At 37.7% G+C, this 23,524-nt stretch overlaps 1 protein-coding gene across 2 annotated transcripts in view; it reads left to right on the forward strand.

The window, feature by feature from the left end:
- ascc3 (activating signal cointegrator 1 complex subunit 3) overlaps positions 1-23,524 on the forward strand; it is a 370,966-nt gene that overhangs the window by 298,761 nt on the left and 48,681 nt on the right. For both annotated transcript variants that reach the window (XM_028470288.1, XM_028470287.1), the window contains exons 15-24: positions 11,363-11,554; positions 12,783-13,007; positions 14,623-14,742; positions 15,572-15,736; positions 16,822-16,908; positions 17,085-17,261; positions 18,104-18,329; positions 19,297-19,451; positions 22,914-23,012; positions 23,086-23,254. In XM_028470288.1, the coding sequence (XP_028326089.1) occupies positions 11,363-11,554; positions 12,783-13,007; positions 14,623-14,742; positions 15,572-15,736; positions 16,822-16,908; positions 17,085-17,261; positions 18,104-18,329; positions 19,297-19,451; positions 22,914-23,012; positions 23,086-23,254 (1,615 nt within the window). The remainder of the gene's footprint in view (positions 1-11,362; positions 11,555-12,782; positions 13,008-14,622; positions 14,743-15,571; positions 15,737-16,821; positions 16,909-17,084; positions 17,262-18,103; positions 18,330-19,296; positions 19,452-22,913; positions 23,013-23,085; positions 23,255-23,524) is intronic.

A 23,524-nucleotide genomic window follows, 5' to 3' on the forward strand; every position in this document is an offset into this window, starting at 1 on the left:
AGATGGAATTAAAATTAAACCAGCGCGCACAAAAAATTATCCACGCTGCGATCAATGCACATGGAGTACACGCTCTGATGAATAAAGTCAAGCTGATTTTCATCAAGGACTTCTCTCTTCTTTGAGTTTTAATTTGACTCTCTTTCAGAAGCTCACAGTCTATTGTAGTCCTGTACATTATTATTTAATGTATGAGTGGGTCAAGTTAAACATGTATTTCTTCATATACTAGTACAGTGTCCGTCGGAAGTATGCATTCATGTGGCAGCTTAAGTAGAGTTTATTATGTCCAAATGAGTATGTGTTTGAAGGTTGGATGTACAAAGAGGTGTACTGTACATACTCTGTGCTCTGTAGTGTTATAAAGGGGTTTATTTGCGGGTGCAAAATAAAACAGCGTTTGCGATTTCCCTGGTTTAATTCTATGAGACATGAACATGATAAATGTGTTTGTTGTTTTTTTTACTCACTTTTATATTTTTTTGTTTGGTGTATTTTTGGAGTCGATATGTGTATTTGTGTATCTTTCTGTTGTCATTTTGTGTATTTTTAGTATAAATATTTAGTTTTGTGTATTTTAGTCATTTTCATATTTTTTTTGGAGTTGTGTATTTTTTATTCTTTCAGTTGTCTTTTTGTGCATTTTTTGTGTTTTATTTTACTCATTTAGTATATATAAATAAATAAATACCGTGTGTGTGTCTTCCGTGAAATGTTTGAGCCGCTGATGACCAAACTCCATAGTAATTGTAGCGCCAATCAGAAAAGTAACAAAACTGCGCAAAACAAAATGTAAAGCTCCAAACTACATGAGTGAGTAAGTAAATTAAAGTATTATCAACTATTTGGCTGTCTTTTAAAAAATACAAAAATCATTGTTTACCTTCGAACCGAGTGGTCAGAGCTTAGCTTCCATGCACGGCACCACAGAGAATCTGCAGTTTTCCAGATGGAGTATTGAACAGGTTGAGGTCAATACCGACTCTTGTGAAACAGCGCATTATTGAACAACAGTTATATGGTTTAAACAATGGGAAACGTGTCTGCAGAAGACTCACCAGTGGCCGACGGTTTCAAATGATCTATTCAGAGAGCTCCGTGTTTGAGACGCTAACAATAACATGGCACAGGAGGAAGTGGAGTCGGCAGTGGCTCACACACACGAACATCAGTGACTAACATCAGCCCAATAAGTGAGACTTAAGAGCTTTGCTAGTTTATCTGTGCAAGCACGGCTGCTCAGACGCTCCTCTCCCCTCTCCGGTATAAAACTATCTTCTTCTCTCTCACTCGTGTTTACAGTCTGTGTCTGCTTGGCTGTGTGCGCAGCGATTGGCTCTGGCTGCACACGTGACTCTTGCTTGTGTGAGGAGCTGTGTAGTGAAATAGATATAAATGGTGCGCTAGCACCCCCTCACACCCTGAGACCAAAAGTTGAATAGGTTTCATTTCGAGGCCGTTCAGAAGTGAAATAAAATTAAAATAAACATTTGGAAATGACGAAATTACTCCAAAATAACAGATACACACACTCGGGGTATTTGGAACCCGTTGACCGAGTTTCAGGTCGAACTGGGATATTTGCTCCACACACACACACACACACACACACACACACACACACACATCCACACAGACCTCCCTTGCTTTTATAGGTGTATACATATATATATATATATATATATATATTTTTTTTTTTTAAGCATTAATATCAATTTCTACAAATTGCACAGTTTTAATTTTAGTGAGGTTAGTACACATTTATAGCCATAAACGCAATGGGACTGCATATTCATTTATTTCAGTGTTTCAGTTTTTTCGGCCTTGGCTTTCTCCTTTTCGGTTTTTGGTTTTGGCCAAGAATTTTTATCTCGGTGCATCCCTAGTACTAATGTATAGTCTCACAGTAATGAGGCTGTGTAGATTTAGCACAACCAACATGTGGCCTTCAGTGAACATAAGTTTGTAAATATGAGCTAATTCCTGATTAAAACACATTTTTTTGTTTCTATAATTGTCATAATAGCCATTATGTTTATTATAGATTGTGTAGAATTGGACTCATGTATGCTGTACTTGGGGGTGAATGTTTTTAGATGGCACGCAATCAATTTCACTGCTAAACGTAAATAATGTGAATTAAAAGTTTTTAACTGAAGTGCGTTTAGATAACTTTGACTTATTTTGGAAATGTCTGTATGGACTCTTTTAATAGGTGGTCAGGTATCACTGTCCTCTCCATACTATTGCACTGACTCCCACTATCAGCCTCTGCTTTATTCTGCAGGCAAACAGGAAGGAAACACTTCTGTGGAGGTTAGGTGACACCTGGTGGTCCCTCGAGTCCACTACACAAATCAGGTTTTGAAAGTGCATGAGTGAGAGCTGTGATATAACCTCTTTTACTGGACTGTGTTCCGTGTCAGTGTAAAGCATGCTGTATTACACAGTTTTCAAACTGTGCTAATGCAGAAAAGGTATGACAATTGTTTTGGTTTAAATATAGAAATGACCAAAATGACTGTGCCGCGCTATGAGCACAAACTGCTCCAAAAGCTCCTTGTCTGACTGGCCTTCAGATGTTCAGCTTTCCTGTTTGACAAGGCGATCCGACGCCTCTGTGTGTGAAACCTCCAGAGACTCTGCAGCATCAGCAGACTAGTCTCATTAATGTCTCCGCTTTCTTTCCGTTTGCTGCTATTTTTACCAGTCTAGTCCACTTCTACCTCGTTGAGTGTGTCAGATTTGTGACAGGCTGTCGCCGTGCTAAAGCCGCTCCCCAGAGCCCTGATCAACAACAATGAGCCACAACCTCAAAAGCTGCTGGAGACAAGAGTGACAGAGCAAAGTGACAGGTTCTCACTCCACAGAAAGCAGACTTTAAATAGAAAGCTGAAGCAGTGAAACAGGAAGCATATCTGCAGTCTGGTAGCCTTTTATGTTATCATGCTAAAGCACCGCATGTCCATTTCACTCTTTAGTTACTTCCTGATCAGCAATAAAACAGCTGAGGGAGGTCTAAGTGTTCCTCTCTGGTACCATGTTGAGCAACAATGGCCACGTTTACATGGGAGCTTTAATTCATCTTTATTTCAGAATAAAAGTTTAATCCTCTTTAAACTGACCGTGTAAACACTTAAATCCTAATGCAAATTTAATTCCAAATTGAATTTAAATCTGAATTAGGTGGCTGGTTTATTCCAATTTCAATTACCAATTAAATAATTCCTCTTTCTTGTAAACACTTAATTCCGCTTTGCATTAATTGCGGCCCTTCTGCAGATGCGGGACTTGCCACAATGACGCGCTGGTGACGACATAGTCCAAGACGGCCGGCCGATAAGCATAAATGTGTCACGTTCGCCCCCCTGTCCAATCAGAAGCCTTCCCAACACCCAGACCTAAAGCGGAGTTGAATAAAGCCAAATAAACTGGTTTTTCATGTAAACCTCAATTCATAATTACTAGTTTCATGTAAACACGAAGCAGAATAACTAATTCAGAATTAAAAAACATCATGTATCCGTGGCCATTGTAATGATATTTATTCTGGCTACATGAATTCCTTTTTGTGGTGCACCAACATGTTGCCCACTGATTATGTAGAATATTAAATTACACTCAGGACTGTAACATGAGAGTCGATCCTGGAGAGAAAGACGCTTCAGTTTGTTTTGTGAAATCGTCACCAACACCCGTGGTCGAGCTGACAATCCAGTGGGAGGCAGCAGTGAAGCAGCGTGGGAAAGGAAGGAGTTGAACTTTTCTCACCTTGTCTTGCTGACTGAAGTTTGTCACAACAGACTAACACCTACCTGTTTGATGACTGCCTCGTTTAAGTGTAGAAATAGAAATAAAATGGAGGATATCACAACAGTAATTAAATGTAGAATATAATGAGGAGACTTTTTCATGAGCCACATGGGCTTAGATTCTTCCTGTGTGACTCATTCTTCTCTCAGCTTGGCCTCACAGCAGGTTCAAGCTGCTCATGCAAGACTGAATGAGCCAATTAGATCCTTATTTACTGGCTCCATTATGATTTTATCTGTTTGGAGCTGACGTTTCAACGCTGGACTCCCACAGCGATCGCTCCTGGCTTCAGAGGGTACTTTCTAATTTTGTCACTCATGCTATTTTTAAGCCAATAAATCTGACAGTTTGATTAATGTTCCTGTCAGAAAACAAGTGAACATTTCAATGTGACTGCTCCACTCGTTGCTTGTTCAGATCACAGGAAATATGTGAATACAACACTTTTGATTAAGGTTTACAGTACAAGCATTTTTTTTTAAAAGGTTTTACCACATTTGTTGCTTTATACTATTCATATAAAATTACATTAACGATTACCCATAATCAATTACAATTCAATTACAATTAGTGATCAGCATTTTTTCCAATTTCAATATTTTTTTATTCTCAAAGTCAATTACAATTACATTATCAATCACTAAAGTTAAATTACAATTAATCACAATTACAATTACATTCTCAATTACTAAAGTTAAATTACAATTAATCACAATTACTGAGCCTGAAATAAAAGTTAACCTTCCTCTTGTATTAGCTTTCTGTTAGCATCGCTTATGCTAACAGGTCCCAAACCAGCTGTAAAATACACTAAAAACAAATATTTATCATCTAATTTATTTCCTATCTATTGGTTACTCTGTTTGGCTTTTTAATCAATGAAAACATTTGTTTTTAATGTTTTTGGTTTCTGTGTTTTTTGTGATAAATACCCCTAGATTTTTATTTTTTTTTTTTTTAATTGTTAAATGTGGGAAAGCTTGATATGAAACATATTTTAGTAATTGTTAACTAAATATCTGTAGAACTGTAACATGGTTCCCCAGTTAGGCGTTACATTATGACATTATTTATTGCATTTTTATGGCAATTACAATTACAAACTCAATTATCCAAACTCAATTACAATTTAATTATGACATCAACAGATTTTTAAAATTACAATTACAATTAAGCCATGTTTGTAATTAATTATCAATTACACGATTACAGTTCAAATTGACCCCAACCCTGACACTATTCATGAAAAGTATCTGGATCTTACACTAGTCATTAGAGGAAGAATCCTCCATCATGTCAAACAAGGAAACATCTAGAATCTTCTTTAAGTCCATCCATTCCATCGATAAATAGACTTTAACCAGCCTGTATCCAAGGCAACATGATTGAAAGATGCTGCTGTGAAATTAAATTCCCTTGTAGCCACTCAGCTCAGGAAAAGTCTGCAAACCATTGAGTGAAAAACTCAGAACAAGCTGGAGCACCTTAGGAAGTTGAATAGATGTGAAGAGCTGCTCATCCTTTCTCCTCTCTCCTGCCTGTCCAATATTAAGAGCCTGTCTGATTGAGCAACAAATCACATGACCATCAAGGGCCATCAAATAAAATCAGCAGTTAGCCACCGTAGCACTACTGAGCAGACTAAATGAAAGGTTCTCCTGAGAGCTGCTGGTGTTTGTGATGCTGTGAGAGAAGCATCTATATTCAGCAGCAACATCTTTAAAACGTCCGTGTGTATAGAGCCAGTTCAATTAGAATGCAAAAATAAGCAAAGGTAAAATCTGCATGTTTCATTCTATTATAAGTTAAAGGTCCAGTATTATGCTATTTTTCACTCATTTCCATTTGTTCTCAGAACCCCAACAACATAGTATTTCTGGTTTATTTTCCCAAACTCGTCTGTTTTCTGGAGGTTTAGACCCTGAAAAGTCACTTTCAGAGCGCTTCTAAAAACAGACTTCATGCTTCAGCGTGTGTTTATCACAGCAGCAGTAGCAGTAAATAATTAACAGTCTTTTTCTCTTCCTCACCTCCTCTGACCACAGGAATAATCCATTTAAGACGATATTCCATTGTTTTGTTGGACCGTTGCGTCGCACTGGGTCACAAACACGTCAGATCATCTCATAAAGGTGATAAAAGGTTGTATAACGGCTACTAAAAATGGAACTGATTGTGAGCGCTGTTTGGTTTATTTATATACTGGATTATCTACAATATATACAGAACATACAGATATTAACTATAATATCAACCTGCCTTTGCTATGTTTGTTTTACCTGTGAGGTAGTTTGAGAGGGAGGAGCTCACATTCTTATGCACACAACCCCACAGACACTATATCACTCTGCAGCCACACACACACACACACACACATAGCTTAAAGAACCCTCTGATTAAACCAGAATCAGCTTTTTAACGCAGTTGCATGCAGCTGTAAATGCTCACTCAGGGCCAGGAGTGGAGGGAGTACAGATCCTCTTCTATCAGGGTTTATAGAAGAGGCGGGGCCAACAGTGACAGTTAGTGACGCACAATGGTCCTAATGATGTCACGTCACATAATCTCTCAGCCAATAGCAACATTCTATTGTAATAGCCTGGGTTCAACCCTTAAAGGGCAGTTACTCTGACATTTTACAACTAAATACGCAAAAGTAAAATACTTTTACTAGAATGTTAAAAGTTGGACTAGGATCAATCAACAGCACTACTTAATACCCAAATATATATGTATATGTATTCAGAAGAAAAAAGTAGTTTGGGGTTTACTATTTAAGCAGGGACATAATGTGTCCTATCCCTGCTGATGACTCAAGTCCTGTCCAGGGTGTTCCTTATGTCCCCATGTCAGTCAGCTGTGATGGATTCCACCAGCCTATCACAGCCTGTTTGAGTGGAAGGTGAATGAAGTCCATGTAACTTCATGGTAGAGTATGTCGGGACATTTTTTTTTATGATTTCCTCCCTTACAAAAACCAACTATCAGAATAAGTTGGTTAAGCAATGATGTAAGTAGTTGGCTGGGTTAGCCTCAGTGTTCACCACAGCTATTGATTTGTAGCTAACAGAGCCTAATGGGACCTGATCAGGGTCTCACGTCACTGTCAGAGGAGCACAGCCCTAACACACCTTAGATTAGACTGTGGAAGCATGGCTGTAACACACTGACACCTCAAAGCAGAGCCACAGCGTTTCAATTAGACTCTTTCAGCAGCTCAGAGAGAACTCAGAGAATGGTTCTCGTCCCTCTGAAGACTCCCACCAGTTCTTCCCGTGTTCATGGCTGTGTTCGAAATGTCACCCTCCGTACTGTAAACTACAAACTCAATGAATATACACTGTCTATTATATACTATAAGTATGATTAGGACGATGAACCTTCCCACTGAAGTATACTTCCAAGTTTCCCAAGATGCATTTGGAACTGACGACAAAAACATGAAGCACACTGAGGCTGAATATCTCTGTTGATTCTCCACCTTTGAAAGTTCTGAAAGTGACCAAGTAGAATATCAACATGTGCTCATTTGATCCATAAAACTCTCTGAAACACATTTCATGCTGACATTTGGAGACCCGCCATTGTGCTACTGACAAAAGTGTAATCAAAAAGTGACAAGAAATGATGGAAAAGGTGGTGAAATGGGATTTAAAAAAACCATAGATTGGTTAAAAGTTTCTAATTAGAGTGGCCGAAAAACAAACATAAAATGTGTAAAAAAGGTAAATATTGGAACAATTAGTAGTAACAATTAGTTTTAAACTGGCAAATAATGGACATGAAAAATTGTGAATGTCGTTAAATTGGCAAAAATAATCATGGAATATAATGAAAATAGATTAAAAGTGACAATAATGGTTTAACATATGCAATATTAGGTGGAAAAGCAGTTGAAATAATTTATAAGTGCAGAAAAAGGCAATGAAATTTGATGAAGTGACAGAAATTTGAGTAATGTAGCAAAAATGAATTAAGAGGAGCCAAAAAATGGCAAGAAAAAGTGATGAAAATAGATTAAAATATGGCAAGTTTGGTGTAGTTGCTGAAAAAGGGTTGAAAAATAAGCAAAAATTGGGTCAAATTGTTAAAAAAATATTCTTAGTATCATGAAGGCATCTGGCGACCCCCTCCCAGTGTCTCGCAACCCTAAATGGAGTTCTGACCTCAAGGTTGAGAACTCTCATTTGTGTTTAAATGTTTGTTTTAACCAATCACCAGTTGGTTTGTTAAAGCTCCTGTGAACGAGTGAGAACCACAGCATTAAAGTGAAGGATAAGGATCAGGTAACTGTTCCACCTTCACTTACATTTTATATATATAGTTTCCAGAGCTGCACAGCAGGAAACCACAGATTTCACTCGTCCTTCTTTGATTTGGCAGCATTTTTTTTTTTTTTTTTTTTGTTTCCACTGCAGTTGATGCGTGCAGTGGAAACATTCACTGAGCGTGTGCGTGTGTGTGTGTGTGTGCGCCTGTGTGAGTGAGGCTGACAGCTAGCTGGCAGTAATAGGCTCTCTGTGCACTGCACAGGCCTGCTGGGTGCTGACCTCCATTCAGACGTCCTGGGAGAGAGATAAAGCTGTGTGATGAGGACTGCTGCAGCTTGGTTGGGTCGTTGACCCACTGTCAGTCACTGTGTGTGTGTGTGTGCGTGTGTGTGTGTGTGTGTGTGTGTGTGTGTGTGTGTGTGTGTGTGTGTGTGTGTGTGTGTGTGTGTGTGTGTGTGTGTGTGTGTGTGTGTGTGTGTGTGTGTGTGTGTGTGTGTGTGTGTGTGTGTGTGTGTGTGTGTGATGAACAATCAACAGCATTTCTACACCAACCATGTTAGATGTTTGTGGACTATTAAAGGAATAGATTCAGTACTAATCTCTAAACCGTTTGAAGGTTTTCTTTAATCAGTCTCTGATCATTGGTGTTGATCTGAAGACAGAGGCCATATTTTTGGGGTTAAGGGAACCTCTCGGAGTCGGTGTTTCTGTAGTTTCCTTTAATATCCATTTGACACTGACTTTGCACTCCTTTCCTTTTCTAGTCATCATAAAACCTCATGTTGCAAAGGCAGATGAGCGTTCCTCTGTACCTCAGAAAGGAAGAATTAGAAAAAAACACCCCAAAATAAGAGAACGTTTTTTTAAAATATTTTTTTATATTACTAATGAAAAACTAGAACCAAGCTACAATAGCCTCATGTAAAGGATTTTTTATATCTGTGAGTGGTGAAATAACCCAAAGTTGGGGTCCAAAATGAAACCGTCGACGCATAAAGAAAAATAGTTTTATACCCCAAAAAAGTGTAACCTTTATACTGTAAATTAAAACAGAGATCAGATTTTTTTTTTACACTCCCACATGCAATTATGGACCAATGAATATAGTAAAAAAGAAAAAAAAGATTTTTTTTTTCGGATTTCAAGAGCACCTAAGAACCGATGCATATATGTGACTAATCATTAGTGATGTGAACAGTCTATGTTCATAGCTCTATGCTGATTAAATTACAGGGAGGTGAGGCATATGCTAAGTTGTTTACTGAAGACCCAAACATGATCCCTAAACCCACACTAACTTTTTTCCAATTTTGAGGAGCTGTCATGTCCACCAGATAGAATGTATAGCAGATATTTTTATATATTTTGAGAGAGCAGATTATTATACCATATTACAGTTTCCTATATGATGTAGTTACTGAGATATTGGAAGCTGAAAATAGAAGAAAAATAAGGACATGCAAAAATCGACTCATACACACCTCGCTAAATTGGCCAAATCTCAAAAAATAGTCATCCGATCAAACAAAAAATGTACAGTATGACTATTGAATAATCACGGAATAATTAGTAAAAATTCAGAATCTTTTGAGACCGAAGTACTTTGGATGTCGTGAATGTTTTTTTAAAGTGACATGGGATGACCCCTATGAAATATTATAGTTCTTGGTTTGTTGTGATTGTTTGATTTTACTGTATTTTACTGTACCATACCCAGGAAGAATAGTCATTACTGCGGTAACAACTAATAGGGATCTGATGTAAATGGATAAATATGTAAACTTCAAAATAAATTTAGTGAAAAGTTCAAGGCAGCGGTGAAACAAATACATAATAAGATACAGACTACAGATCAGTTTGGTCACATCTGTGCCAGGCGTGCGTGGTGCAAATCTCATTAAAAAAGACTTGGATGTAAAAATGTTTCTGCCAATAACTTCCAGTGAGTCACCATTGAGTTCCTTAAGGGAACAAATACATATATGAATAAATAAATGGGGGAGCATTAAGGAATACAATAACCAAAGACTTTGACTTCCTGTTTGGTTTGATCCTCCTATTATCCTCAAATATTGCTCAATGTGACACCAGGGATATTTGCCTCCAGAAAATGATTTTTGTTGACCAAGTTTGTGTGTCAGGCACTTTGTTTATTTGTTGAACACATAAATAAGCTCTTGATAATGAAACCTTGACCTGTTCTCTAGCGCCACCATCAGGACAAACTTTTAAAATAGAATTCAAATTCAAAGAATTCAAATAAGAATTAATTTTTCTTTCATCCTTTTTTCTTGCATCCAAATCTTCTCACATTTACTGACAACATTAATGGCCAGAGAGAGAGAGAGAGAGAGAGAGAGCGAGCTTTGGCTTAACAATCTACAGAGATAGTTTAAATGCAACTTGCAAAGTGAGGTATTTACAGAAGTTAAGTGGAAAGTTATTATTTTAGGAATGCAATAAAACTGTTTTTTATTTTCCCCTGGCTTCGCTCTGTTTGAGCAACACATGTATGCGACAGTACACACGGCTAAAATGGTGTAAAGTGGGTAACTCGGGTTACCTGTAAAGGTTGCAGTGACACAAGATGGCGACGCGTGCAGGGAATCATGGGAGTGGAAACCCATCTATAACAGCACTACCATGGTTAGCTTTTTGCTTTCTGAAATGTTTTTTCTGGGGAAATAAAGACTAAATGTCTTTTGTCTAATTCCGTCATTGTAGTCAGCATTTGTCATTTTTAGTCAACACTAAATTGAATCTACATCGATATTTCTATAACAAACACATCTACATTGAACATTACATCATGTTTACTCTGTTGATCCAGATTAGGCTACAATCCTGTAGCTGTTTGGAGGCATTTCTCATTCCAATGTTCTTTTTAATTAAGATTTAAATGCAAAATCAAATGATTTTATTTTGGCTACACCTACTAGGTGTGTGCCAATTAAAGAACCTCACGATTCAATTTGATTACAATTCATTGACCAACAATTATTACAACATTAACAATCATCACAGGTTTTACACCAATAAAACAGCTTACAGTCAAATGATAATTTCATGCTTGATCAAATGTACCCATTAAATTAGGAAAAGTCATAAAATATGAAGCAAAAGAAACAGTCAATGATAAACATTGAATGGGGTCAAATTGACCCAAAGGATAATATGAGGGAATGTTATAAACGTGCTAAAGTTGCTATTCAACATCCTACATGTGATGAATCATTTTAAGGCCAATCTGTGACCTTTGACCTTTCTCTGGCCTGCAGATCCAGCGCTCCAGGAACAAGCAGATGAAGGGCCTGTTTCCAGACGGCTTTGGGATCCACCACGCTGGGATGCTGCGCTCTGACCGGAACCTGATGGAGAGCATGTTCTCAAAGGGCTACCTGAAGGTGCTGGTGTGCACTGCCACCCTGGCCTGGGGGGTCAACCTGCCAGCACATGCAGTCATTATTAAGGTCCTCCTCCTTGTTGTCTGCTTGCTCCAGGGTTGGGGTCAATTACATTTTTCAGTTAATTACATTTTCAGTTATCCATGTTCAATTATAACTCAATTACAATTAAAATTACAATTATTATTTTCAAATTCAATTATTCACAATTACCAAGCTTTCTGTTAGCATCTCTTATAATAACAAATCCGTTTTGACCGTTAAATCAGCTGTAAAATACACAAAAATATTTGTCATCTACTTTATCCAGGAAAATATTGGCATTCATATTTTAGGTGTGGGCGTCGAGCCTTTTTCCTGTCAGTATACCTCTAGATTAATATTATTTTAATTTTTTTTAAATGGTAAAATGATCCTCAAGAGAAGTGACAGGAACACTTGATATGAAACATATTTTAATAATTGTTAACTACATATGTGTAAGCCACAGAACTGTAACATGGTTCCCCAGGTTTGCGTTTCACTAAATTGTAATTATAAAATTTCAACAGCAACATATATTTTCAATTACAATAATAATTGCATCATAATTGTAATGAGGATATTTGCATTTTTTTATTTGATTTGATTTCGAACATGAACACAAAAAATGGAAATAAATCAAACAAGGCAAAGATTTCCTGAAAGAGATCCTCCCATGTTTTTACAAATGTTACCTAAAACCTTTAAAATGTCCGTATTAGAAAATCTGTCTAACAAATGCATTATTTTGCTCCATATTTGTTTTATTAACTTTTAAAAATGGGACTGTTGAAATGACGTCATTGATGACATAAATCGCCCCTTTCAGTGCATTGAGTTCTATAGGAGGTGAAGCATTCAGGATCATTGAGCAGCTTTTTCAGTCAAAATAACAACTTGGGTTGCTCTAAAAATCAGTAAAAGTTTAAAAAGTTGATGTAAACCTGTTTCGTTTACCGAAATTTCATAAACAAAATCTGTGAGCGAAAAAATCTGTGACCGCAGAGGGCGACAGTTCCAACTCTGCTGTATCGTAGACGGCATGAAGAAGAGCAACTCCGGTTGCATGTAAATAAAAACAACCAGCTGCAGTCTGATCCTGGTTGCCTTTATTTACATTCAATCAGAGCTCTTCTACTCTTCTTCTTGCCTCCTGCAACCTCATGAATTATTTATCAGTTATGCATTTACAATTATAATTGACCCCAACCCTCGCTCTGCCCTCAGACCAACAGCAGCTGACTCCAGGCGCTTTTGTGTGTTTGTGCTGTAGGGGACTCAAATCTACGATGCTAAGCGAGGTTCTGTGGTGGACCTGGGCATCCTCGATGTCATGCAGATCTTTGGCCGTGCCGGGCGTCCCCAGTTTGACAAATACGGCGAGGGCACCATTATCACTACTCATGACAAGCTGAGTCACTACCTGACCCTGCTGACTCAGCAGAATCCCATTGAAAGTCAGTTCCTGGACAGCCTTGCAGACAACCTTAATGCTGAGGTTAGTTTGTCTTTGTTTATTTTTCCTGCCAAAGAAATATTAGACGTAGGAAATCCTCAACCTCAGGCTGCCACGAGACGACTTCATCAATTCAAATATTTGATTTGGTTTCACAGCAAAAAAACTCATTGTATTTCGTGTTTCAGAAAGACAACCTGTGGTTGTAGTAGAGAGCAAAATATATTCAAAGAAAGCACAGTGGTTCAGAGACTCTGCTCCACAGCAGGGGTTCTCAACCTTGTCACGAGACACTGGGAGGGGGTCTCCAGATGACTTCAAAAAAACAAGAAAATTTTAAGAACAATTTGAGCCAATGCTTATTTTTTACCCATTTTTTGCAACGACACCAAACTTGTCATATTTTAACCCATTTTCATCACTTTTTCTTGACATATTTTTGGCTTATTGTAATACATTTTTGCTACATTACTCCCATTTGTGTCACTTCTCCATCACATTTCAATACCTTTTCTGCATTTTTCCCACTTTCAAGACATTTTCAGCACCTTTTCCACCTAATGTCACATATGTTGACCCATTATTGTGACTTTTGACCTATATCCAACATATTTCATGCTTATTTTTGCCAATTTAACCATTAGTAATGCCCATTATTTGCCAGTTTAAAATAATTGTTCCTACTTTTTAAGTGACATAAATAATTAAATAGGAGCAGTCACAATAATTCGTCACTACAACTTATATCTACCTTTTATTTGTCTTGTTTTTTTATTTTTTATTTATTAGTATTTATTTTCTTTTCTTACTGGAGTTACAATAAACATTTTCTGAAAAAATTTATTATTTCTTTAAAAAAACTTGATTTTAAAAAATGTATGTGGAAAAAATTAATTTTTTTATTATTTTGGTCGCGTATTGCCACCTGCACAGGCACCACCTACTGTACTGTATGTGCACATACATACATACATACCTCTGGTAATGACGTTAGAGGGAAGGTGAGGACAGATTTACTGCTTCACAAAAAGCTTCTCCTGTCATTTTCAGTCTCTTTTTTCCCAGAAGATCAAATGTAAGGTAGAACTTAATTAATGATTCCATTATTAATTAATGATTTAACCGAATCGAAGATTGAATGATTTTACTTTAATATGGAAGACATTCTCAGAATAACAGTATAAACTAACTGTTGGTGCAGAACTAAAATAATAATATTGTTTACTTTAAATGAGCCCACAGCGCTTCATTACACACAAAAAAGAAAACAATCAATTTCAGGGTTCTATCGATTTAAGTAGATAGTTTATTTTTTTAATCAAACCCTAACGTAAGACTAATATTTTTTCCCCATGGGTGTTGATTTAAATAGGAGAAATAATGTTTTTTAACCCATATTTGTCTCCCTTTGTTTTAGGATAGTTTTTAAATTATTTTTGTACATTTATAGATAGTGAAAGATGAATAAGCACACACTAGTGTGTGTGTTTTATTTCAGAACACAACTAGTGGTGTCCATTACTGTAGAAGGCTTGGCTCCATGAGTGGCTGCACATGTGGCGCTCATCCAGTAGATGGAGACAGAGACCAGTGATGTCAGTCTGTGTGTTGCTGAGTTGCCTGTTGTTGCAGGTTGCTGAGTTGCCTGTTGTTGCAGGTTGCTCTTGGAACAGTCACCAACGTGGATGAGGCTGTGAAGTGGCTGAGTTACACGTACCTGTATGTGCGCATGAGGGCCAACCCGCTGGTGTACGGCATCAACCACAAAGCCTACCAGGTGAGTGGGAGGAGCTTAGGTGACTGTAGTGTCTAATGTTGTACCTCACTGTGAGTGATGCATGAGGGCCACGTGTTGGAACCATAGTTGGGGTCAATTATAATTGTTATAGCGTAACTGATATTTAATCACAATTATGATGTAATTATAATTGTAATTGTATTTTCAAAAATCTGTTGCTGTTGTAATCATAATTAAATTGTAACTGAGTTCAGATAATTGAATTTGCAATTGAAATTGGCATAGAAATTATATAAAAACTGTCAATTCCAATTTAATTAAACTGTGGAACCATGTTCCAGTTCTATGGCTTACACACATGTATGTTTTATATCAACTTTACCTGTCACTTCTCTTAGGGATCATTTTACAGTTTTTTAAAAAACAATTCAAATTTAGGTGTATACTGACAGAAAAAAGGCTCAGACACCAACACCAAAAATATGAATAACTATTTTTTTTCATTGATTAAGAAGCCTAATACATTTAACCTAGAGATTAAAAACAATAAAATGTTTTAGTGTATTTTAGAGCTGATTTATGGCACGGGTCAAATCTGACCCGTTATCATTAGAGATGCTAACAGAAAGCTAACATAAGAGGAACGTTATGTTTTATGGGCTTATTTATTAAATAATCAGCAATTGAACTTTAGTAATTGAGAACGTAATTGTAATTGACTTTTAGGGGGAAAATAATAATTGGAATTTTAATTGTTATTGGGGGAAAAAAATTCCAGACATTGTAATCATAATTGAGTTATAATTGATCATGAATAATTGAAGATGTAATTGTAATTGAGAAGTGTAATTGACCCTGGTTGGAACAGATGGATCCAGGTCTGGAGCTGCACAGGAGGGAGCTGGTGATGGAGTCGAGCAGGAAGCTGGACAAGGCCCGGATGATCCGATTCGAGGAGCGGACCGGATACCTCGCCTGCACCGACCTGGGTCGGACCGCCAGCCACTTCTACATCAAATACAACACCATCGAGGTACAGTCGCTCCCCACTGAGGCCCAGACAGGCTGAGGCTGGAGGCTTAACTTAGACAAACCGTGTTCATCCTTCTTTACGGTCAACATTTGAGGACATTCTCACATCTATGAGTGAGGTATCAGGTGTCAGATAAAACAGCCTCACATGTCAAATCGAACAACGCAAAACACGACATGGCCTTTTATTTTGAAGGAACTGGAAGTACACGTGACAAAGTTGAAAAGCCGTTCTTTCCTTTTATTTTTTAAAAGTTAAGATATGCCATTGACAGAGTTTGAGATTCTTGGGGGGGGGCAAAAATAGAATGAAATATATAGACCGTCTCGAGATTCACGCCATCACAATGTGTGTAACATATACAATAATGCAAAAATGATCAGTAACATAACTGATAATGCTGATGACAAAAATGTGCGTTGTTGTATCATTTAATGTTGTAAACTCGTGATTTCTGCTTTATTTCTGCTGCAGTGTCACTTTACCATTTACATGGTGAAGAAGAATTGAATTGTGCAACAGAAGAAGAACCAAGTCACATGACTCAAGCACCAAAAAGAGCAACAAATAATTCATATATATTTTGTACATTCACTGTGTTTTATGGCACTTAAAATATTTGTGTATTATTTATATTATATTAAGAATTATATTTTTTTAATGACTTTAAGTAACCCCCCCCCGGAGCAGCACATATTGATGACGTTATGTGTATTTCCGGTTTCTTCAAAATACGTCATGTCATGTTTTACGGTCTGAGGCGGTTTCATTTGAGGCCATTTAGTCTGATGACTTAGGCTGTTTCATCTGACAGAGGTTTTGCTCAGTCATGAGTCCATTTGGTTTGACAAATGACAGAGGTTTTCCTGATACCTGACTCTGAGACCTGAGGATGTACTAAACCATACCTGAGATCTGCATCTGTCTATTGTTGTTGTGTGGATACTTAATAATCAGGGTTAAGCATAGTTTGATTCCTTTCTGATTAATTTGGTGATTTGTGGAATATTCCATGTGACTTTAATCTTAGTCAGACTAACGGTGCATGATCCACTCTCCTTTCTTTTTCTTTTCCACATGTGAAGACGTTCAATGAACTTTTCAACTCTCAGCGTACTGAAGCCGACATCCTTAGTATCGTCTCCAAAGCTGAGGAGTTTGATCAGCTCAAGGTGAGAGGTCGTCCAGCTGAAGATCCATCAGAGGTCCAACGCTGCCATATCACTCACATGCCTCCCTTTGTACTCACGGCTCAGAGCACTCATCATAAACCTGTAGTCACGTATTGTGGGTCTACGTTACAGTGAGAGCAGCAGCAGACTCTCATGCAGGTGCTCCATGTTGGCAGGTGCGTGATGAGGAGATGGAGGAGCTGGAGCAGATGCTGTGTAACTACTGCGAGCTGCACGCAGCGGGTGGCGTGGAGAACGGCTACGGGAAGGTCAACATCCTGCTGCAGACCTACATCGGCCGTGGAGAGGTGGACAGCTTCTCCCTCATCTCTGACCTGTCCTACGTGGCTCAGGTGAGCTGCAGCTGTGTGAAACCAGTTCACGTACTGGAATCAAACCATTGGTGTCCCTGCTCCAGTTAACACCCTGTCCTGGTATAAAGTGCTACGACTTGTATCTACACACAAAGACTATCCTACCATTAAGACTAGCAGTATACCATCATGCTATATCATGTGTGCTTAAACCAGGGGTTCTCAACCTTGGGGTCAGGACCCCATTTGGGGTTGCAATACACTGGGATGGGGTCGCCACATGCCTTCAAGAAACTAAGAATATTTCCCATTTTTGCTAAATTTTATCATTTTTCTGCAACTACACTAAACGTGTCATATTTTAATCTATTTTCATCACTTTTTCTTGCCATATTTTTGCTCCTTTTAATGCTTTTTTGCTACATTACTCTAATTTCTGCATTATTTCCACTTTTAAGACATTTTCAGCACATAAAAACGCTTTCCACCACTTTTCCACCACTTTTGCCAATTTAACCACATTCATGATTTGGCATGCCCATTATTTGCTGTTTAATTTATTTTTTTCAATACTGACACTCCTGGAACACCTGACTCAATCAGTCACAGCCAGGCCGGACACGATGCTCTCTGACCTAAAGTGCACGAACATTGCACAGGCTAATCCATCAGCGCACAGATGTGATCAACCTGGACATCTGAACTCAGGCAGATCAATCACCAGTACACGGACTGGTTGGTGTGGTCTGCAGCTGCCGCACGTTCCAGCTGCTTCTTCACTTTACACAGAGAACCGTGCTAAAGGAAACATTAGGAAACATTCCCCTAATTCCCATCATAGCTTTGGTCTTCCCTGGCTGACGTGTGTTTGTCTGTCACAGAATGCTGCTCGCATCATGAGGGCTTTGTTTGAGATCGCTCTGAGGAAGCGCTGGCCAGCCATGACCTACCGACTGCTCACCCTCTGCAAGGTGATCGACAAGAGGCTGTGGGGCTTTGCCCACCCCCTCCGCCAGTTCCCCAACCTGAGCCATGTGGTGCTGAATCGGCTGGAGGAGAAGAAGCTCAGCGTGGACAAACTGAGGGAGATGAGGAAAGATGAGATCGGTATATATCAGTGTTTCTCAAATGGGAGAGAGCGGGAAATTAACAAATGAAAGCTTTAAAATGTGTATTTTTATAGTGATTATTTTTAGCTAAAAGTGATGATCATAATATTGATGATTAGAACATGAACTGAAAAAAGAAGTGTGAGCCTTAGTCCCACACCAGGCTGGAGATAACTGGATGATAAAAAACTATAGAAATAAATCTATTCCGGAATGCTCTTTCATTCCACTTTACATTTACAAAATGAGATTCTTTCAAATTTGCGTTATCCCTCATTCACGCCATCATTATGATCGATAGTTGTTTTTTCACAGTATTCTGAACAAAATGTTGTAATCAAGGGGCACAACCCAAAAAATTCCTATTGTAAACACAATTTAAAAAAAAATTAATACAGTTACATTTTTTTACTTTAAAATACAAGTCATGTTGCTTAAAAACACATTAATGATTTTATCAATTTAAATATTTTACCCTCCAATTTGGATTATATTGTACGTTTATGTAGTTCATAGTGCTGTGGACTTACAGCTGCACAAAAGTTTTATATATTTTGACATTAATTTACACTTTATAATTTGTGTGAAGGTTTGTGTATTCTTTAGCTTTAGTTTAACATATACTGTATTCCCCGAACCCCCCCCTACAGGAATTGGTCTATAAAATTTTACTGTTTAATGTCCCCCCCAATAAAAAAAGGGATTTTCGCAATCCATATTTATATTGATCTACTCCATGTTTGTAAAACCCTATTAAGGTATTCCTATTTATTCAAAGCTAAACCAACCGACTCTTTAGCATCAGACACAAGTTACATCAATGATCCAAATTGTCTCAAAGGCCAAAACATTGTGATTTATTTCATCCAATCAGCAGCATGTCAGTGGGAAAGTGTAGGACATGAATGTAAAGATCTAATCTGTCAATGTGAAGCTTTACATTAATACTGTTTTTGTATTTCTAGGTCACATGCTCCACCATGTCAACATTGGGCTGACTGTCAAACAGTGTGTTCACCAAATACCTGCCATCACTATGGAGGCCAACATCCAACCAATCACACGAACTGTGCTCCGTGTCCGTCTCGTCATCACACCAGACTTCCGTTGGAATGACCAGGTACACAGACTCAACACTGGTAACATTCAGCAAGAAAGAAGAGGAAATACTGCTCTACAGTTTTAGATCTTTAGGTCTCCCAGCTTTTCATTTTTTTATCAACATTAATACGTCCAGGTGCATAAAGTAATTCTCTGTTTTTCATGCTGTGATGGACTTAGAACAGGAAGCTGTTTGTTTCAGAGCAGACTGTTTGTGTCCAATAGCGATCCCTGCTCCTCCTATCCTGGGAGAGCGGTAACTGAACCCTGGCCTGGCTTAGCCGTGATCCAGACACTGAGCCAGGACGCATGTAGTGACACATGAGCCCCTTTCCTGATGGCCCCCAGGAATCAGACCTCCCTGATATCCTCATACTTCTGACACTTCTTCTTTGTTGTCAACGACTAAATGGGCACTAGTGTCATTAGCTGTCACATATACAGTGAAAAAATATCTTAAAGGTCACTAGAATATAGATCAGTAGTACATTATTTGGACTAATTATACACACAGTTGACAGTTGCCTGTGAATCTACTTTCTTTCTTTCTTTTATTTTTTTATTTGGCAGTTTGAAATACAACGAAACATAATACTATCAACAGTGGACAGACATTAAAGACCGTGTAAAGCAAATTCTGACATTTTCTTCTAAACACATTAAATAGGTCATAGATGTATTCCTTAAAACATGTAAAAAGCTATTCAACCATTTATAATTGAAATGTGGAGCTAGGCTTCACAAACTGTGTTCAGGATTTAATGAGCGGGTCAGAAATCATAGCCGCGTTACGTAGTGGAGCCCTCATTAGCATAAACCCGACCCTGCTGCTGAAGCACACCAAACTAGTTAAAAAACAAACCACATATTCAGACTCAGGGGAATAAAACGTGTCCGCTGGTGCCACATTTTCCATTAAATGACCACATTTATACACCGCAATTTTGTTTTTCACCTCTAGAAATGCACATATTCGGACTCGGGCAGAGCCGACCTTTCCGCTGAAATCTCGTTTGGTTTCTGAGCACTTTTGGAAGCACTATCAACGCTGGAGCTGCTTTCGCACTGCTCTCTCCCATAGACACAGTACACGGAGGCGGGGCCGGTTCCAGCGCCTCTAACTGACTCGCCCTCAGAGCAGAGAAAAAAGCTTGTTTTTCCATGATTTTGAAACCTAATTTTATATACGTGCTTAGCGATTTTTTTAATCTTTCAAATTTGGCTCATTGGTCAATGACACATGTTTCTGAGGTGAGACAAACTCGGACCAGAAATGTATTTCTGCTTTACACGGATTTTAACAGAAACTAATACACTTTAGAGGCATGCCAGGGAAAACCCCAAAACACCATCAAGAGGATTAAAGGAGAGGCCTCTCAATATGACAGTTAAACTTTAACTAAAGAGAAAAAAATTAAAAAGTCGAGACAGTTTGGTTATTCATTAAGGCAGTGGTTCTCAACCTTTTAAGCCCGCGACGCCCAAATAAAGAGGGAGTAAATGGGAGATTGTTTTTGGGGCCCACTCACAAATCTTTGATAACTTTATTTATTTATTTATTTATTTATTTATTTATTTATTTATTTATACGAATAATATACATTTTTAATCAGAAATAAAAATGAGCTTAAAAGTGACCAAAAATGGTCAAAAAGGTGGTGAAATGGGATATTCAAATTAGTGGCCAAAAACTAACAGAAAAAGTGGTAAAAAAAAAAAAGGGGTTCAAAGTGCCAATATTGGCTTAAAAGTGGTTTTAAAAAAAAATAGGAACAATTAGTTTAAACTGGCAAATCGTGAATATAGTTAAATTGGTCAAATAAACATGAATTATGGTAAAAAAAAAAAAAAAAAAAAAAGATGTTAAAAATGACATATGTGGAAAGGCTTTAAAAGTGCTGAAAATGTATTGGAAGTGAAAAATTGTGCAGAAAAGGCATTGAAATTTGATGGAGAAGTGGCAGCAAAAATGCATTAAAATGAGCAAAAATATGGCAAGAAAAAGTTATGAAAATAGGTTAAAATATGGCAAGTTTGTTGTAGTTGCAGAAAATTGGTAAAAAATAAGCAAAAATGTGCTCAAATTGTTAAAAAATAAATTCTTAGTTTCTTGAAGGCATCTGGTACCCCCTCCCAGTGTCTTATTTATCTGAATAATATCCATTGTTATCCAGGAAGTTTAGTATTATTATTTGAGCCATAGTATATAGTCATCTTAAAGATGTAAATCCTTTTTTTAATCAGAAATAAAATGCGATTCAAGTACAAAATTAAAAAAAAGTGCTGTTTATCAAATTACATTTTTCAAAAAAGTTTAACAAATTCCGATTCTGATAAGTTCTTAAAGTGTTAAAAAAGAAAAGAAAATAGTAACCACATACAGTACATCTATAAAAGTGTCCAGTGTGTTTTATGAAAATAAAGTGCAGTAAACTTCCAGCTAAAATGCATTGAGGAGTGATGTAGTTTAACAAGGTCTGATGAGTTCACTGATACATAGTGACTGAGCGTTTACGAGTTCATGCCAGTGTTTTTCAACCTTGGGGTTGCCTGGAAATTAAATGGGGTTGCCTGAAATGTCTAGTAATTGAGTAAAAAATAATTATTAAATAAAAATATGTATTTATTTTAATGCAATTATTCAATTTGTATCATTAAATCTATATATATATTACATATGTGTATATATATATTTATATATATATATATATATGTGTGTATGTATGTATATATATATATGTATTATTATTTTCTATTTATCTATATATTACATTTTTTATAAATTATTTGAGCGCTACAAGATGGCTATTGTTGTAATAAGTGCTATATAAATATTAAATTGTTTTATAATTAAAAAACAACACAAAATTTTAAACTGTATTCTTTACTTTCAATTTTTCAAATATGAATCCTGTTTAAATAAAATCCAGTATAAAAATTTATGAGCTGGCACAATTTTTCACTAATCTTGGCGACTCTGTATCTTTAACACAGTAAAACGAACATGATAAAAACAGAAAAAAAAGTCTTTGGGGTTGCCAAAAATTTGTGATATCGAAATGGGGTCACGATCCAAAATATGTTGGGAACCATTGTGTTATGCATATATTAGCGAAAGAAACCTAATTAAATTTTTTTTTGGATCAATACGATATTCACACTGTGAAATATTGTGATATATTTTTTTATACCCTCAGTGAAGACATACATCTACAATCCTGTTCCGTTAAACTTCTAAAGTGCTTCAATCCACACAGAGTTTATTTTTCCCAAAGAATGAGCTTCAGACGTGTCGTGTTCTAATGCTGGGCTGTATTTCTCTGTCCAAACCCAACTCCTTCAGTCGGGTCCTGTTGGGTGTGGGTCGGGTAACTGCGCTACTCTCTCAGTGGGCATGCTAACTACAGTACATGTACTAGTTTTAGGTTGAGAACAATGTGTAAAAGGTGTGTGTGTGTGTTTCCTTCCATGGCTGATGCAGGTTCATGGTTCCGTGGGGGAGCCGTGGTGGCTGTGGGTGGAAGATCCCCTCAATGATCACATCTACCACTCAGAGTATTTCCTCCTGCAGAAGAAACAGGTGGGTGAGGATAAAGTTTGAGGTTTGCTGAAGCTGTATAAGTTGTGGTTGATGTCCCCTCCCCTTCCTGCAGGTGGTGACAGGAGAGCCTCAGCACGTGGTGTTCACCATCCCCATCTTTGAGCCGCTGCCCTCTCAGTACTACATTAAGGCCGTCTCTGACCGCTGGCTCGGGGCCGAGGCTATCTGCATCATCAACTTCCAGAACCTCATTCTACCAGAGAGACACCCTCCACACACTGGTACCGTGGGTTACACACTAGGGATGGAACAATATCTAAATTTCATGATTTTATATAATCACGGTAGTAACCGCACCGTATGATAATTATTGCCATATTGTGAGAAAGCTCACGGTTTTTCAGGAAGGCTGACAGTTTGCAGCAACGCTAACAAGGGTGGTAGAGGGGTCGTCTTCTGATTGAGAGGTTGTCTATGTGTCAAAGTGTCCTTGGGCAAGACACTGAACCCTAAGTTGCTCATTGCATGGCAGCTTTGTTCCATTGTTGTGT

The sequence above is a fragment of the Gouania willdenowi genome, chromosome 16, assembly GCF_900634775.1.
Source record: "Gouania willdenowi chromosome 16, fGouWil2.1, whole genome shotgun sequence".
In the NCBI taxonomy this organism is placed as follows: Eukaryota; Metazoa; Chordata; class Actinopteri; order Blenniiformes; family Gobiesocidae; genus Gouania; species Gouania willdenowi.